We start from the raw sequence: 18,653 nt of genomic DNA, 5'->3' as shown, positions 1-18,653 counted from the left end.
CGGAAGTGGAGTCCTAGTCAAAGGGTGGAACAGCGTGCACACCTGCGTGTGTGTGTAAGTTACAGCATCTGTGGCGGTGTCATCTAAGTTCCTGCCACTTAACCATCCCGTCACCCATTGCATCTGAGCCGCCAAGTAATACAGTTCCAAGTTGGGAACCGCAAGGCCACCAGCCTCCGTTGGCATATAGAGTTTCGTCAATGCCACACGGGACTTTCCCGTGTTCCAGATGAGGTTCCGAATCAATGTCTCCAGTTCCCAAAATATCCAGGTCGGAACATATACCGGGATGTTGGCAAAGTAGTATAATAGTCTTTGCAGGACTATCATTTTTCTCTGAACTACAAGGAGCCTCAGGGGGAAAGAAAGGGGGTTTATACAGGCCGCCCCCACTCAATACATCTTAAACAATTGATGGTCTGCCCCTACACACTATGGGGTCGGAAACCCCTAGATGTTAATATGTTAATCAACTAAACAGAGGGTATACTACAACCTTCTATCTATGTGTGCTAATTAAAGTCACCATTTTGAAAATAAAAAACTGTGAAACAAGTTGTGTGTGTGCGTGAAACCCACGTGCTAATCCCACACCTCACTAAACCTTTCTCCAGTGAAAAACGGGGGAGGGAGGTTGTCAGAGCCTCACGGGAGCAACACCCGGACGAGGATATAGCAGACTGGTACTCGCCTGGATCCTCACATTCTCATCATCAGCAACTGCAAACCGATAAAAGAATGGGGATAAAGACTGTGCATAGAAAAAAAGAAACTGTATGTGTTCTAAGTGTTAGTGACCCACTGTGGTATACCAAACCTCCTGTGCTCGAGATCTGGTCCCACCACCGTAAAAAGAGCTGAGCTACACTGGCAACTCCAACTTTATTCTGTGCTGCGTGCCCGCTCTAATTAAAAATAATAATAATAATAATACTGAGTTTTATAAAGCGCACAGCTACCTCCGTAGGAAGTGTCCCGGCGCTGGCATGGGCAGTGAGAATCATAATGCAAGAGAGATGAGATTTATTGCGTGAAAAGCCATGTTTTCAGTAGGCTTCTGAAGCAAGGTTCGGAGGGTGCTTGTTGGATTTCCTGTGGCAAGGTGTTCCAAAGCCGTGCCGTACTTACGGAAAAAGTTCTTCCACCTAAGCGCGCCCTTTTCACTCGAGGAACGTGGAGATGGACCTTATAGTTAGACCTTAGGAGTCTGACCTGAGAATATCTAGGCAGTCGTTTTTTTAAGTAATTTGGGCAGGTCCCATGAAGGGCTCTGTAGGCCAAGGTGAGCGCCTTGAATTTTATGCGACTTGCCACAGGCAGCCAGTGTAGCATGCGCAAGTGGGGAGAAATGTGATGTCTGAAAGGGACCTGCCTGAGTAATCTAGCCGCTGAATTCTGAACGATTTGCATCTTTTGCAACAAAAACTTCGGCAGGCCTAAATAGAGGCCATTGGCATAGTCAAGCCTTGAAGTGATTGTGGCGTGGATAATCGTTTTGCGGCAGCTCACTGGGAGCAGTCGGAGAAATCTGTGTAGGCTCCTCAGTTTACCAAAGCATCCTCCAACGACCTTCTGTATCTGGGGAGCAAAGGAAAGGCCATTATCCCATGTAACCCCCAAATTCTTTGCCTTTATGCTCGGAGATGGCGCGGGACCCATCTCTTCCGGCCACCAAAGCTCAGCGGGGGGGTGGTCGCTTGTGCCAAAGAAGATCACCTCCGTTTTACCTGCGTTTAATTTCAGTTTGTTTGTATTCATCCAACAGGCCACGTCGCGAAGGCAGCCCTTACAGTTGGAAAATGCTGCCTCCGAAACCTCAGAGAATGGGAAGACCAGCTGGGTGTCATCAGCGTAGGAAATTGCAGTGACTCCCCAGTTGGCAATCAGTGTAAACAACCAACATGTTTCATCGCCGAATTTCCTTTACCGGCAATTTCATCAGGGTTTTTTTCGGGTAAGCGTGAATGCTGCACGTCTAGATTCTCCCTTTATTGTACCAGGTGGCCTTATGTGGTCGAGCCTACCAGGCTCCGGTAGAAGAATCTGGGATGGTTGGACCCTTTAACATATAATAGGTTCCATGGACCGCCCTTTGGTCGGTATCGGTTATGCGTACAGGTATGGCCTCCGCTCACCCTTCGGGCGACCCAACAAAAACCCTGATGAAATTGCTGGTAAAGGAAATTCGGCGATGAAACATGTTCATATACCACAGTGGGTCACTAACATTTAGAACACATACAGTTTCCTTTTTTCTATGCACAGTCTTTATCCCCATTCTTTTATCGGTTTGCAGTTGCTGATGATGAGAACGTGAGGATCCAGGCGAGTACCAGTCTGCCATATCCTCCCCCGGGTGTTGCTCCTGTGAGGCTCTGCCAACCTCCCTCCCCCTTTTTTCACTGGAGAAAAGCTTAGTGAGGTGTGGTTAACATATTTTAACAACTAGGGGTTTCCGACCCCATAGTGTGTAGGGGCAGGCCATCGATTGTTTAAGAAGACTATCATTTTTGTCAGTGTGACTCGGCTGGGCACGTTTAAGGGGAGGGTCTTCCAGATTGTCATCTTTGCTTGCAGGGAGGAGATAGCTCTGATCAGGTTCCCCTCTAGTATGTCAGGCGGGGTTCTGTAGATATGTATGCCAAGATACCTGAATGTCGTGGGGTGCCAGGTAAGTCTCCCGCCGTTTATGCAGATGTCACACTCCTGTGTGTCTGGGCTGAAGGAGTACGCCCCTGACTTTGCCTAGTTGACTTTGAGTCCCGACATGGCTTCAAAGGTCCGAAAGGTATCCGACAAGGACGGCGGGAGACGGGTCAGTCTCTAACATACAGGAGCAAATCGTCCGCGTAGAGGGAGAGTGTATGTAGGCCATCCGCCAGTGGAATCCCCCATTCCTCTCCCTGTGCCCTCAGTAACTCTGCGAGAGGTATTAGTTATCCCTCATGGCGACTCTCTACAACCCACAGCCTATGACGCACACCCAAGATGGGATTGAGTGATATCCCACCAATAAGAATCCTGATCGGAGACACAAAACCCTTTACATTTCAGTGATGTGTACTCACAGGGGCTGATGAAGATCGGGAATGCCAGAGGGGCCCCTTCTCCCCTCTTATATAGTTTGCATGTATGGTCAAATTACATCTCCCATACCATACTGGGAATTGTTGGCCCCATTTATAGTGTGCCTAGATCAAAAGCCGCTCCCAACCACACTGATCGTTCCAGCTAGGAATTTGGTCTCTAATACTGAACTGTGAGACTTGAGCCCAGATTGCACCTGGGTTATGCCCAAATGTGCCCACATGTGGACAGTTAGTTTTCTGTTATTCTAGGTTAAATTGAACAATGTAATTACAGCTGTTGCATACCTTTAATGCTCTCATTGTAAATAACTAAATGTATAACATTAACAAATGCATAAAAATACATTTAAATCCCACTGTGACATTATGAACAGAACTGAAACTGGAACTCGCTCTATTGCTCCCTTTGCTAAGAGAGCTTTACCATCTTGAAGAATTGACAAGTGGTTCTCCGATCAATGCTGTGGAGGAGGAGGAATGTCTGGAGGGAGTGATTGAAAGCGTAGGGAATAATTTTGTGCCACGATCTGGAGCACCCATTGATCTGAAGTTACCAGTGGGTAATAGCTGACTCAACCTCCAACCAGGCGATAATGCGGCATTGAAGGTTAACTTAGTACGTCTTTTAAGTTGCTGCAGAAGCGGGGATTGAGTTTGGGCAGAACTCTGTCATTGAGTTGCTCCACGACCACGTCCCCTAAAAAGCTAGGTGGCTGCTGTAATTGAGGCATGTACAGCCTCTGTCTCTGAAGGTAGCCTCTTCCAAAACCTCGAATGGTGCACTGCGGCTGTGGTAACTAATGAGCTGGAGGTGCCAAACCTAAGAACAGGAAGTAGCCTTGCTTTCCTTCAATCTTTCGAGGGCTATGACTGCTTTTTTTTACCAAATAACTTGGAGCTATCAAACGACATACTCATTAATAAATATTGAATATCTGTAGAAAATCCAGTGGAGAGGATTCAAACATGTTGTCTATTCACCACACTGGTCCCCAATGTTTTTCCTAAACAATCTGCTGTATCTAAACCAGATTTAATAGAGCATTTAATTCTGCTGCATCTTGTCGATCAGCAACTATACTGTAATGTCATACGAGTATCCTTCTGAACGGCAGGTAAAACATCAGTCACTCTATTCTACAACGCATGGGAATACCTCTCGAAGAGGCATTAACAGATCTCAAAGCCAAACTTGGGGAAATGAATACTTTTTTGTATAAGCCTCCATCTTCAAAGACTACCCATCAGGAGGATTAGTAGGGAATGGATTAGGATAAGTATGGCTAGCTGAAGCCTGTAGTACGAGGCTTTCCGGAGCTGAAAATTTCAGATCTTCCGGTTCTTGTGGGTATCTTCGTGCAATCAGGCAATTTATTGGAGGACAAGACCCTGGTTTTGCCCAAGTACCCATTAAAACATCTGTTAAAGCCTAATTGCATGTCAATAAAGGCTCCCGTGAAGTACAAGCTAGATCCAGAATGCCCGTTAGCAAAGTAGGCTTAACCTCCTGAGATGGCAAGACTAGATCACAAGTTCAGGTTGGCTTATGTAAAACTTAGCAAATAATGCTGCCTCCTTAGTAGCTACAACTGGAGTAGGGGATGATAAATATACACCTGGAGAAGTGTCAAGACCGCTTAAATCTTGAAAGTCCTGTAAAATATAATCTTGAGGCTAATCAAAAAGATACTTCTTTCTAGTTAGGTCCGGTTCAGACTGAGCATGAACCAAATTAGATGGTACATAGCCTTCAGTGCCTGAAAGAACGATCAGATCTTCAACCGAGGTTGGTGACGTCCTTCCCAGCATTGCCTGCGGCAACGTCTAAATAGTATGTGGTGCCAGCATGGTACCAAAAGCAGAGATGTTGACGGGTCCGTATTCGATGGACCCAATGTCTTCAGCTTCAATAACTAAGAGAAATCAGCTTCGATAACTAAGAGGCAGAGCCAGAATTGAGGATGTATCTCTGGAACCGCCGGAGTCCTCCTCACAGGGTTGGAGCCCAAAGGCATACCAGAAGGATCCAAAACAGCCCCAAAGTCCGAGTCCAAAGCTTTCTGAAGATGCTGGAGCTGATCTGGTGTTCCCACCTTATGTGGTGGAAGACAAACTAAAAAAGATGTCAATGGTGGTTCTATCATGGAAGAACGACTTTGACTAGAAGTTTCATGTGCCTCATGTGTTTTCGAATGGCAGGAGTGGTGGAAGTGTTGTGAAACAGGAGAGCCATGCTTGGATTTTTTAAAATGAACCAAAGCATCACAAACAAATATCGTATGGATCTGTAACCGACACAGAAATAACTATTTCTGCGATGTTCCTTGCGCCATTCCGGTCGGAGCTGTTGACAAGAGTCACACTCATCTGAGTTGTGGTGCTCACCCAGATACCACATGCAAGCCGAGTGAGGATCTGTGGTGGATATTTGACGCCCACAGGACTCACAAGGCTTGAATCCGGAGGACATTGAAGAAGAGTAGGAGAAAAAGGCACAATGCTCAGGCAATGACTAAACATCAATTAAGTCGAAAACGGCCAGAGGAACTGCAGAGTGGATCTGCAAGTTAGCGCGGAAAAGAAGATATTGAAGTCAGCACGTCGGGGTAGGGCTTATATGGACTCCGTTGACATCACTATTGAGAGACGAAGTTGCTGCGGAGTCACTCGGCGTCCACTACCGATGCACAGAGGTACCACTGGAAAAAGTTCTGGATCCAGCCAGGCGCCTGGGGAGGATTCTAAGATAAGGCATTTGCAGTTAGACATCTCTATCAGATTATTTAAACCAAGGACTGGAAAAGATGCAAGCATTGTAACGTCCATTATAGCATCCTGAAATACATCTGGCTTCTACAATTATTTGTGTAAGAAGCCTTTATTATACAACCCAGGGCAGAACAAGGCATTGGCTCTCAAAATCATCTTGAAGGGAGCAAAGTGCTTCGTTGAGAGTTTCTCCGGTTCAAGGAGACTAACAAATCATACATCTGACCCAGGGTGAACTTCTTGGTTGTCCCTTGATCTGGAATACCGGCGATTCCAGTGCTTTGCCATTGTGCATTCCATTTTCAGGGTCTCCTCTGAACTGAAATCTTCCCAGAGATTTACCTAAGAGCAAGCACCAGTTCTATGCTAGGTCTACAATCTGAGGATTTGGGTGCACCTATACCAGGACAACTGGATGGTACATTTCAAATCCCGGGAACAAAGGAAGGAGGCAATGATTTACAAGGCCCTGGTTTTGTTTGCATTTCTCTTCAATCTCACAATGTCCAATTTGTCCCCTTGCCAGGATCTGCCGTACATAGGAGTTTTGAGAACTGATTTTGAGTTGGGTTTCATTAGCAGACTCAAAGGCAAACAAGTTAAGTTTGCACCCTTTTTGTCCATTAACTGGGCCGAAGAAACCATCAATATTGTGAGGTCAGCTCTGTGGAGCCATGAAAGGCCAGTAGTTCTGTTGGGAGGTGAAGGAGTTAGGTGTATTCCTTTAATTCCCCAGGTTGTTCCCTTTTTTCTTTTTCTCTCCCTAATAGACAACAGCGTTATTTGTGATGTCTTCACCAAGACTCCCACAAGGTCCACTGTCAACTCAGATTATGACCTGGAGGCATCCAAAACCTCAGTTAAATCAAAAAGAGACCCTGTTGTGGTGGGACGAATAGTCAGGTGTACAAGTTGCAGGGCTTTGGTGGATGGGACAATATTGAGATATGTCATCAGATGACTTACAGGTAGATTCATCATTGAAAAATCGGCTCGCAAAGGGCCAGATTCTGAGAATCTGGCCCTTTGCGAGTGCAATTTTTGCATTTAGGATTCATCATCCCAACTGCAAAAATCAGTAATTGCGAATTCGCTAAATTGCGAGGAATTACATTTATGGAATCTCTATTTGAGATTCCTTAAATGCAATTCATTAACCATTTTTAAATTGCGAAATCGCAATTTCGGGCCGCTATTTACCGCGAGGTCAAACCTCGTGGTAAATAGCTTTTAAATGCATTTTTCTAAGTTGCATGTTGCACACACACATGTCCTTTGGACATGTGTGTGCGCAACACCAATGTAGATTACATTTCAGGGGTGCTACAGGGTGTCCTTTGGACACCCCTAGCACCCTTGAAATCGCATCCTTAATTGCGATTAGCAAATTGCTAATCGCAAATAAGGAATCACTCCCCATTCATTCCTATGGGCCTTTAGGTAGGTTTCCGTATAAATGATATTGTAAAACTGTACATTTCCATTTCTATTTAACTGATAGATGCGCACTCATACTTTGATGTCTGTGGTGTTTTAGCTATTTAAGCGGCCTAATATTACATAATATATCCACTGGTAAATACTAGCATTATGATATAAAAGTATGTTGACATATGCTTTTATTTAAAGAAATGTCATCCTGTTTTTTAATTTCCCATGCCGTCCATCTGCTCAGCTGCTGTCCTATATTTCATTAAAGACATCATGGAGAGTCACTTAAAAGAAGCAACATTTTTTGTATTTATCGGCTTTTAAAAATAAATGCAGACAGAAAAAACATTGTTTTCTGTCTGTATTTATCTGTAAAAATCCAAAAAAACGGAATACAGGGAGCCTTACTTATAATGCAGACCGTGTAACAAGCCAAGTAAAAGGTACAGTTGTTATGGGAGGTAACAAATGCAGACAAGGCGCTGTACCAAGGAGGGACTAACAAGCCTACAAATCAGAAGCCAGCATTTATGAAGGACAATGACACAAGCCAATGACAAATATGGGTGGAGAGTGGGCAGGTTTTCCAGTGCATACTCCAATACATCATGCCTCATAGAGCAAGCAGTGCATGCCCGCTGCTGCTAGGCTCAACCTTAAAAGGATTTGAATTTGTTTTAATAAACACAGAATGAGAAGAAGCGTTTTGACCCATTAAAATGCCCACTATTTTCCCTGAATTATTGTTATCATGGATCATGGCAATTCCTGTTGGTAGGTAAATAATGGGGATTACAAGTTTTTGGGGAAGAACATGCAGGAATTGGTGTTTTGCTTCGCATTACTGCATGGTTCTTTCCCGTAGTCTTTGGAACAGAGATTTCAGCTGCTGTTATCAGATAAAACCAGCGTGTGAAAAACTACAAATTGTAATTCCAATTGACCCATTGGAATTTATGGATTATTTGTAATGATTGCCTAAATAGGGCATACAACCAAACAAACACAAAAAAATGATAAACTAGCACAAATCCCACGTTAATTACACTAAAAAGAATATCCAATATGTAATATGTAATGTACTAGTTTATGTAGGTCTAACAAAGATGTGAATCAATGAATGTCTATACTCATTTAACTTTTACAATGAAGATAACCTGACTAAATATAGATGCTTTTCTTCATTGTCTGTGGTAGTTAGTGTACCTGTTGTGATGCTGTTGTAGCCCGCTGTTCAGCCTGAATTAGTCGCCTTTGAAGCCTACTTGTTTTCTCTTGATATTCTGTCATCAACTTTTCATACTGATAAAAAATGAAAGGACATATTAAAAATACTTTTTTTTAAAGAAATCTGCACTTGAAGAGTAAACAGTAAGTAGTTGCCCTCTACAATGAAACTATACCTCATTCAATGAATATCAACAGCAGATTTCACCACACACCAATGCTCAGTAATGTGCAAATCATTTTCAGACATCTGTTTTAGAGAACAAAATCTTCCAGAACATGGCATAACACACTTTAACGCCTTGTATACTAAGCGTAATATAAACACAATTACAATTATAAACTATGGAAGTTGTAGTGCAAGTCATTCATCATATTAACCTATGTCACGTATACCTGAAGGGAGATATCTACATTTTTTAACTGAGTGCATGTATAGCCATATCCATGCATCAGGAACAAACCTCCCTCCACCATTATACACTCTTCTCTCTAACACAATTGTTTGCTCCCTCAACTTAGATTACCATTCTGTATGTCTATAAAGCAGCTACAGAAATACACAAACATTGACCGTGGAGTTAGCAAGTGAGTAGTCAAGAGAAACGGGAAGTCGTAGAAGCAGGCGTCCAAAATCCACTATAGAATACCTTGGACTTAAAGGACAAGTTACTTACCTTTGGGAATGCTTTATCTGGTAGAGACATAATCTAGACGCAGATTCCTTATCTTTGAATTTCCCAGGCATAAGACTGGATCCAAAAGAGTTTTCTATCCCTGCACACCAGTAGGTGGTGTTGGCTAACAACGTGTGACGTCGTTGGCCTTATCGACGCTGGAAGTAACGTCCGTGTCAACTATATAGGTGCCACCTCGGCGCACTGATGTCAATTACTTTTTACAACTTTCCATACCAGAAATGCAAAGCCATGAATATTACTGACATGGGTGTGTTTCTAAGAAACTAGGGTCTTGAAAGTGAACAGTCCTGACCCTAGAAACAGGTCTGCAGCACGGGGAAGATGGGTGGGTCAGTAAGGAATTTGTAACTAGATCATGTCTCTACCAGATAAGGCGTTACTAAAGGTTAGTCAACAAGAAAAAGGGTACGAAGTTCCTAAGTGATGTATTAATCACTCACAAGATAAATACTATAAAAGGTTCTACAGGTCGTGAGAAGGGGGAATCCTCCTTGCGGAACTAGAGCCCTCACACACCCAGCAAGCTAGGTGTCATGCTTCATCATATGGGCCTGCTCCTCATCGGGCCGGCGCTGCAATGCCCGACGGGCACCCTTAAAGTGGCTCTTTGTCAGAGATCATTTGTTCCTTGTCGTAAGGGTGACGTGGGTGTGAGGGACCTACGTGAGTGTAGATGTATGAAGTGATGATAAAACAGGTAAGGGAATCCTCTGTAGTAAACTTTTATTCTGCGAGGGACCCAACCTGATTAAAAGTCAAGAGGGAGGGGTAATTCTGTTGTTATAATGTGACAAAACGAGTACTCAACTCCCAGGAGGTCAACCTACATTGGACCTACTCATCCTGCAGGGACAACGACCCGCAGGTTTCTTATATTTGTATAGATACCAAAGCAATGCCGTCCCTAGAGGAGGAACTGTGGAAAAAAATTACACTAGGAAGTCCTGCAGGTCTGAGCGTCGAAAATGGCCATCTGTGTGGACTTGACGATCCAGGCAGTTTCGTGAACTTGTGCAGGGATGCCCACATTGCTGCCTTGCAAATATCCAGGACCGGAACGCCACATTGCAAAGCCATGGTAGCAGCCTTAGCTCTGGTGGAATGTGCTCTTAAGTCTTTAGGATGCTGCTTCTTGTCCAGAGCATAGCAAATTATTATGCGGGGGATGACCCACCAGGAGATGGTCCTCTCCTACCCACACAACCTTTCTTTGCTCCAAAGTACCCCAAGAACAAAAAGAGTTGGTCGTCCACCCAGAACTCGTTTGTGAGTTCAAGGTAGAACAACAGCACTCTTTTTGAGTCCAGGCGGTGGAGTCTTTCCTCTTCTTTGGAGGGATGTGGAGGAAGTGGGTAGGTGACAGATTGCCCCATATGAAATGGGAGTCACCAAGTTTGGAAGGGAAGAGGCCCTGGTGCGAAGCACCAATTTGTCAGGGAATAGGGAGGCTTGAACGATTGAGCCTGATCTCGCTCACTAAGAATGCTGTTTTCATGGTGAGCAGCAGAGGGGGCAATTATGCAGAGGCTTGAACAGAGTGCACAGTAACAAAGTGAGAACCAAATTAAGGTATAGTGAAAGGGGCAGGAGGGATCATATGTACAGGGTCTTTCAGTAATTGTTATTGTTATTGTTATTGTCAGTTTGTATAGCGCCAATTCACCTGCAGGTCTCAGGGCGCTTTGACCGCAAAACACAACAACCGAGTTAGCAGAAAGGGAGTGGAGGAACTGGGCAAGACTATGCTGGGCTGAGCGTTGCTCTGAATAGAACTGTTTTTAGGGCTTTCCTGAAACGGAGTAGATTGCCATCCTTGCGGAGGGCCTCAGGCAAATCGTTCCAGAGCTTAGGTAGTAGGACGGAGAAAGATCTCCCGCCCTTTGTGGCCAGTCAGAACCGGGGACATACAAGCAGTTGGGCGTCGGAGGACCTGAGACTTCTTTCAGGTCTGTAAATCTCCAGCCGTTCCTTAATGTACGCCGGGGCTTGTCCATAGATGGATTTGTGGGCTATACAGAGGCTTTTGAAGACTGACCTTTGCCCAATCTATGCATAATAAGTGATTTAAATAGGGAGGGTTAGTCTGGCAGCCTCAGGAAGGCAGACAAAGCCAAAAGATACCCTTTCAAGTTACCCAGAGCAGAGCCGTACTGGGCAAAAGACAGAAAAAGCAAAATATCAGAAACTGAAGCAGAAAGAGGGTCAAGAGACTTTTCTGTACAACATTTGACAAATGTGTTCCACCTGAAGGTATATAAAGTCTTAGTGGAGGGAAGCCTGGCTGCCAAAATAACATTGCCGACTTCGGGAGGAAGAGTGAAAGATATCAACTGCTGCTACTCAATCACCACACAGGAAAGCACAGAGTTGATAGGTTCAGGAGGAGAACTCTCACCTGCAACAGAAAATCCGCCAAAAGGGGAAGCCTGATTGGAAGCTAGATGCTCAGATAAATTTCACTGTATTCCTCCAATTTGGCATAAATTGGAATACTCCCTAACTACACCTTTTTCAGTTAGAGACATGGTTTACATTTCACAACCCTCTAAGTCGTTCTCCTCACCCATACTCACTCACACTGTCTCTAGCTAAGCCCATACCCCCAAGCTCCTTTTCTAATTTTTGTTAGTTTTTCCCTATCTGGTGTAATACAAATATTACAATAAACAATAGAATACTCTTTTGGAAAGTCCGGATACATAAAGGTATTATAACAGTAGGTCAGAGTTCTCCAATATTCTGGTCGCTACCCTTCAATATGCCTAGTCAAGGACAATTCAAAGAATTTACGCCCAATGCCCGTATGCTAAAGCCCTCCCATTATCTGCCCTGCTAATTTTACACCCGGGCGGATGCTTGAGGGGTCTGTGGGACTGGGAGAGAGCTGGCATTGGTATACCCTAGGGGACCTTCATGACAATCGTGTACTAAACCCCTTTCAGGATTTGGTTGACAACTCTGAGATACTCCCTCATCATTTCCTTCTGTATAGAGCTGTGTGGGGCAGTATACAAGCACACTGGCACACAGAGATTGAGTAGCAGCCCTCATAGGAGACCCTAAAGACTGAATGTTCCACTACCGGCAGGACCAAAGCCATCACTTTACACTATAATGCACTCCTGCTGCAAAGTAGGGGGTTTCTTAGGGGACTGGCGTGACTGCTGGGCAACGAATTTGGGTCTGCTAATCACGGAAAAGCATTGCAATGCTATTTTAGAGTTCACTCCACTCGCCTCCAGAAATGCCGGATTTAAAATTATCCAGTATTATTTTTTTGCACATAGTGTATCTGAAAGAGAATTTAGTTATAGATGCCTTTCCGTTAGAATTACCACCAAGTGTCAGACTGGATCTGGAGATTATTTCTTTAATAGTACCCCTGTGCGTCAGTAGGTGGCGTCGGTTGACACAGCCTCCATCGTGGGCGTCATGGTCGCTGGAATGACGTCACTGTGTCTGTCTACTTAGATGACATCAGTTCTGATGCAACCTTTTCCGCACCAGCCTAGCGCAGATCCGGAGAGAGCTTGCCCCTTAGCCAATTTTTGACTAACCTTTTTTGACTTTTTGTCTACGCCTTTTTTGAGTCTTTGACTCCTGGTGCACCAGTGATGTCCCTTCACCAAACCGGATTCAAGCCTTGTGACTCCTATCCCAAGCTGATGTCCGTCACGGATCCGCACCTTGTGTGCCATTGGTGCCTGGAGTGCAACTACGACCCGTGCTCAGACTGTTGGGCCGTGAACCTGAAGTCTTTGCGGGAGTTGTCCAGACAGCTTTTGGAGGCCCGGCAGTAGGCTCTGCGCTGCTCGAGGTCCCGGTCGAGAGGAAGGTCTCGGGACCGGTTGCAGAGCCACCATACCATTTGTCTTCCAAGTCTTCGTCCTTGGGTAAGTCGAAGCACAAAAAGAAGGCAAAAGGCACTGTTGCTCTTCGCCTTCGCACTGTCCGTCGGCCGACACGAAGTGGGACCAGGAGCGTAGTCACTCTCTTGCTCGGTCCTCGGAGCCTGCTTCTGGGATGTCTCCATGCTTCCCTCCTTTTCCCGGAACTGGAGCGTCCCCTGCCCAGCTTCGAGCTTTCTACAAAGCGCTTCACAGCATCTTTGGCAGCCCAACTTCGCCGGCGCACCTTAGGGCCCCGCGGACTTGACTGAGGGCCGTAGGCTTTCAATGCTGGTGGTTCCCGCTCCAGAGGGCCCCGAGGATCTAGGCCCGGATCCGGATCGGTGCCGGTCGACCTCATGGTACCTTCCTCTGTGACAATTCCAGGGACGACGCCCCCGACCGGCATCGACCCCAGTCTCACCCCGACTTGGACATGGTGCCAGACCGTCCTTGATAGAGGTCGGTACGGTGCCGGAAGGTACTTGCATACCCCTGCTTGGGCCAGATCCTTGGGCCTCGCGGCAACCTCTCGCCCCACGCAGTATGCTTTTCACCCCTTTCGTGGCTAGGGAAGGGGTGCCCCACCACGTTCGATGCAGTCCAGTTACCGGTCCGTACAAGTTACCCAGCCTCTGTGTGGCAACAAAAGTGGGACCTAGCAACACAGGTCTGGGGGCCAGCGGGCGGGCCAGTCCACCCATAAACCCTCTGCAGCAGCCTTCAAAGCCCTCCTAGTCCGACCTTTCAGGGCCACCAGAGGCCAGTGGGCTGCAGGATTCGCCATCACTTCCCCGACTGGTAAACCTTCATGTCGAACAGGTGGGTTTTGCAGATAATCCAGGGGCTACTCCCTCCAGTTCGAGAATACCCCTCCCTCCATGCCGCCATCCTTCCATTGCATGCCGAAGAATCACCTAGCCCTTTTCCACCAGGAAGTTGCAGCTCTCTTAGCCAAGGGAGCTATTGAAAGAGTTCCTGTGCCAGAATAGGTTGTGGTTGCTATTCCCACTACTTTCTTCTCCCCAAGAAGAACAAAGGCCTGGTTCCTATCTTAGACCTCAGGGCCCTCAACCGCTTCCTCCGGAAGGAAAAGTTCAAGATGCTCACGTTGGTTCAGGTCCTTTCTGCCCTCGACTCTGGAGACTGCATGGTAGCTTTGGATTTGCAGGACACATACTTCCATATTCCCATCTTACCAGCCCACAGGTGTTACTTACGGTTCAGGGTAGGCAATGAGCATTTTCAGTTCACTGTGCTCCTCCTCTTTGGCCTTACCAGCGCCCAAAAGTGATGGCAGTGGTCGTAGCTCATCTGGTATTGTTAAAAAAGGTGGTGTCGGAAAGAGTAAGCGGGTTTATGAGCTTACTTTCCTGTGTGGGTCGACATGTTTCGGGGCGACATGCCCCTTCGTCAGGACCGGGGTAAGAGATCCCCCTGTCACTCACTAGTGTGTCGCCACGGTGGGTCTTATTTTTACGAAAAAAAATGATAATAAAGGGATCAATGTGTATGTATATATATTTTATATTACTACTCCACGGACGGAGGAGGAAGCACAACGAGGCTGTGGGTTGATTGGACCCCTATTATACCCTCTGATCTAGCGCTGGCCCATGAGGCACTGGTCCTCATCGTAAAGAGCATACTACATGAGTACTTTACTTCATAGCTAGGGATGTGTATCTAGTAATATAAAATATATATACATACACATTGATCCCTTTATTTTCATTTTTTTTGTAAAAATAAGACCCACCGTGGCGACACACTAGTGAGTGACAGGGGGATCTCTTACCCCGGTCCTGACGAAGGGGCATGTCGCCCCGAAACATGTCGACCCACACAGGAAAGTAAGCTCATAAACCCACTTACTCTTTCCGACACCACCTTTTTTTTAACAATACCAGCCAGTGCTTATTAAATAGTTTTTTGTATCACTAGGCCAGGTATTTTTTAACATCACTCACCTATCACCCCTGACCCCACTGACACTCACTCCATTCACTCACATAGCACCCACAATTAAAAAGGTGCTCCAGCGTAGTCGCTTGTCGCAGCACTGCCCCGTCCGGCAGCCGGGCGGGAAGACCCCGATGATGAAGCATGACACCAAGGGCCCTTTTGGTGTGTGAGGGGTATTTTAACCACATGTGTGTATCCCAAGGTCATCAAGATACGCACTGACCTCTTTGTTTGAGGTGGACCTGTTTGATTACAGTTACTTTTGCAAGAGGAGGACGTGCCCACCTCGGTGCCACACAGCACCACCTCTTCCTCCCCCCTTTTGATTTCCTTACTATGAAGCTGTAAGGGAACCATAGAACATTACCCCCTCATGGGTCCTCCCCGTCCCAGTCCTTACCACGTGAGGCAGTCCTGCCTCCACCCAGCCAATCAAAACGCCAGAAATCCAAAGGTCGAAGGTGACATAAGCCCCTCCCACCCACCGCCATGCCTGTTTTTTTTCTGCTCCGACGGCTGTCGGAACGCTGGTGCTCCCGGTTCCTGCCTCTGTTCCTGTTTGCTTCTGGATGGTTTGGCGGTGCCGTGAGTGTTTCTTTTGCATTTTTAAATGCTTCTGTTTATGATCTTTTCATGTTTTTACCGGCGCGGCCGCTCCGGTCCTCCGGCCGGCCACGCTCCTGTTCTGGGGTCAGGATGCTCCCCGTTCATGTGCTGGGCTGGGGCGGGGAGCCCTCCTGGTGTTCTGGCCCCAGGTCGTTCCGGCGCTGGTGCTTTAGTGCAGTGGCCGGCCCCTGCGGCCATGTTCTTCATATGTGGCTGTGGGTGGAGACTGCAGGGCTGCCCTTTTTTGTTTATTTTCTGTTCTCACATATGAGATTACTGTTTGGGGCAGTGTTTCCTGGAGGTTGCTGGGCACTTCCTTTATTGGTGTGTTGGGTGTTTTCCTGGTGCTCGCTTCGGCAGCACATATACTAAGCTTGGAACGATACAGAGAAGATTAGCATGGCCCCTGCACAAGGATTACATGCAAATTCGTGAAGCGTTCCATATATGGGGTTTACTCCTTTGCTCGCCATGTTTGAGGGGACTTCCTCTCCGGTGCATCCACGGAGCTGTTGCTCATTGGTATGTCATATGCCTCTGGTGTCACAGGCTATCATGTGCTGAGGGTTCAAGTCTTGCCAATGCTGTCAATGTGACTTGGGATGTTCATTTTCATGCTGTGCTTTGGAAATTTGCATTCTCTTTGTCCACGTAGCATCTTTTGCAGTTTTTCTTTGACTGTTTTGCGCTGTCTGCGCTGCTGGTGCATGCAACTATGCCATCATCTCTTGTTGGTGGGATCGTGGACGTTTTTTCCCTGTCGGGGTATACATTCGGGGATGGTCGATGAGATTTCTGGCGTTTTGTTGCTGGGTCTTTCTCCCCGATTCATTTGCTCCGGCGGGGTTTATTCCCATTTTTTACCGGCCATTTCGTGCTGTCCTGTTGGCTGTACTGGCTGCGGTGTGGCTTGGCATTGCCATGCGGGGTGTTCCTCTCTTTCTGGGGACACGATTTTGCCTGGCGGTCTTTGTCACCTGGTATCTTCCATTTTTCTTCTTTTTTGGACCTTCTCCCTCGGTCTTCGGAGGCTTCTTCCCTGGAGGTCCGGGTTGGGCGGTTGGTGGATTCCGCTCTCAAGAGTTCGTATGCTGCTTCTCCTTTTTGGGGTGTGTGCTTGCTCTTTTTCGGTCTGTGCTTTCTTAGGGGTCCCTCCTTCCAGTCCCGGATGGTTGGGCCTTGTCCTCGGCTACCCGGGCGGCGGGGGCTTGTGAGATTTCTCTCTGGCCTGCGTTTTGGTGCTTTGCCATTCCCCTGGTGCCTTGGTCCTATGCCTGCATTTTTTGCACTACGTTTGGTTCCCTGCCTCTGCGGCGCCTGCTGCTGCCCCTGAATGTCAGTCGGATATGTTGTGCCCAGAAGGAGTCTCCGTGGCCTGGTGGTTGCATCTCTTCCTCTTCAGGTTAGGTGTTCCGCTCCTGGTGTTGACCTGCTTGTGAGTCGCCTATCTCCTTTGGTGTCATTGGTCCGGTCTGCTTTGAGAATGGTGATTCCTGTTGGTCGTCATTCTTGGTTGCCGGTTTCCATTCCGGCCCGTCCCCCTTTTAGGCTGTTTTCACTGTCGCTTCGTTGTCCGTTGGCACTGTGGTGCGTTCTGCCATCTTCTTTGGCGTCGGCCAATTTTTTGTCGCTACGCTCTGTGGTGCTGGTTTCGGTGATGGAGTGGGGCCGGGGGTACTCTTTTTCTCTGTTCCAGGTCCTGGCTCCCTTTGGTCTTTCTGTTCGGTTCTGCCTCCCAGGGCTTTGGTCGGGTTGGTGCGGCTGTGTCCCTTTCGGTTGTGCCCCTTGCAGCCCGGTTTTCCCCTCTTCTTGGTGGGTAATTTTGGCTTCCCTAGGTGTGGGAGTCGCCTGTTTTTCTCGTTCCCCTCCATCCGGCTGCTCAGAGGTTTGCGGTGGTTGAGTTCCGTTTCCTGTTTTCAGGTGTTTCCTTTCGGTCTCTCTCATGCTCCTCTGGTTTTTTCCACGGTGCTGGCTCCTGCTGTGGGGGTTTGCTGGCCTGGTTCCGGTTTCTGGGGTCGTTTTGGGTCTGGCCGTTCCTCGTCTGGTTCCTGTTCGGGGGCTTCAGTTCCTCTGGACCGGCTTGACGCTTTGCTGGGGGCTGTTCCTCAGTGCTCGCTTCGGCGCCTCGTATGCTTTCTGTTGAGCGTTGCTGGAGGGGGTTGACTTGGCCCCTGCACTAGGATGACACGCATTTCGTGAGGCTTTCCATATATCCGGATCTGTTCTCTGTCCTGTTGGATCTTCTACGGGTCCTACTGGGTCTCCCTCCTGCCCCGGGTCAGGGTTGGTTTTGTGTCCGGCAGATGGTGGTTGCCTCCTCGGCTGTGGTTCCTTGGGCTCTTGTGCACCTCGTGTCCTTGGTGTTTCTTCTGATGACTTGTTGGGTCCTTTGTCTTGCTGGTTACGAGGCTCTGGTTCCTCTCTCCCCTGGTCTGGTGGCTTTGCTCTCCTGACCTGGTGTGGGGGGTGCCTTTCTGCTTTCCTCTCTCCTCTTGTTGTCCTTGGATGCCTGTCCTTGGGTTGGGGGCCCCGTTGGGGTCCTTGGTGGCCGGCTTGTCTGTTGTTCGGGCTGGCGCTCTGGGGGCTCGTTGTTGTTTGGGCCTTCTTGGGGGGTCCCGGTACGTGTCTCTGTTCCTGCGGGCTTCCCTGTCTTGTGTCTGGGCGGCGACTTCGCTGTTGTCTTTCAGAGGGTCTTGAGAGGCGTCCCTGTTACGGCGGTTGGTTTCTTTAATGGAATGGTACTCTAGTTGTGCCGTCTTTTGGTTGCTTAGGCCGCTTCCTGCCGTCCTCTGTTTGGTGCTGTCTGGTGCTTGTTTCGACGGGACATGTCCTTTTGTTGGGACATTGCGTGGGTGATTGGGACTGTGCGCTGGTGCTTGGAATGGCCCTGCGCTGGGATGTCTTGCTGCTTCGTGTAGCATTCCCTCTGTCTGTTCCTCTGTTCCAGGTCCTTTTGTCTTTGGTTTGGGACTCTTGGT

The 18,653-nt window shown here is 47.5% G+C and overlaps 1 protein-coding gene and 1 non-coding gene across 2 annotated transcripts in view; one reads left to right on the top strand and one right to left on the bottom strand.

The window, feature by feature from the left end:
* The window catches only part of SCLT1 (sodium channel and clathrin linker 1), a 511,633-nt gene that overhangs the window by 63,055 nt on the left and 429,925 nt on the right, over positions 1 to 18,653 (bottom strand). The window contains exon 19 of the mRNA XM_086962162.1: positions 8,496 to 8,591. Coding sequence (XP_086818288.1) covers positions 8,496 to 8,591 — 96 coding nt within the window. The remainder of the gene's footprint in view (positions 1 to 8,495; positions 8,592 to 18,653) is intronic.
* On the top strand, positions 16,020 to 16,126 carry LOC147728363 (U6 spliceosomal RNA). The gene has a single exon (XR_015309651.1). It is a non-coding gene; the product is annotated as a U6 spliceosomal RNA (small nuclear RNA).

This window comes from Lissotriton vulgaris, chromosome 3_1 (genome assembly GCF_964263255.1).
Source record: "Lissotriton vulgaris chromosome 3_1, aLisVul1.2, whole genome shotgun sequence".
Taxonomy (NCBI): domain Eukaryota; kingdom Metazoa; phylum Chordata; class Amphibia; order Caudata; family Salamandridae; genus Lissotriton; species Lissotriton vulgaris.
The sequence above is the reverse complement of the archived record's forward strand: the minus strand, read 5'-3'. Positions and strand labels throughout refer to the sequence as shown.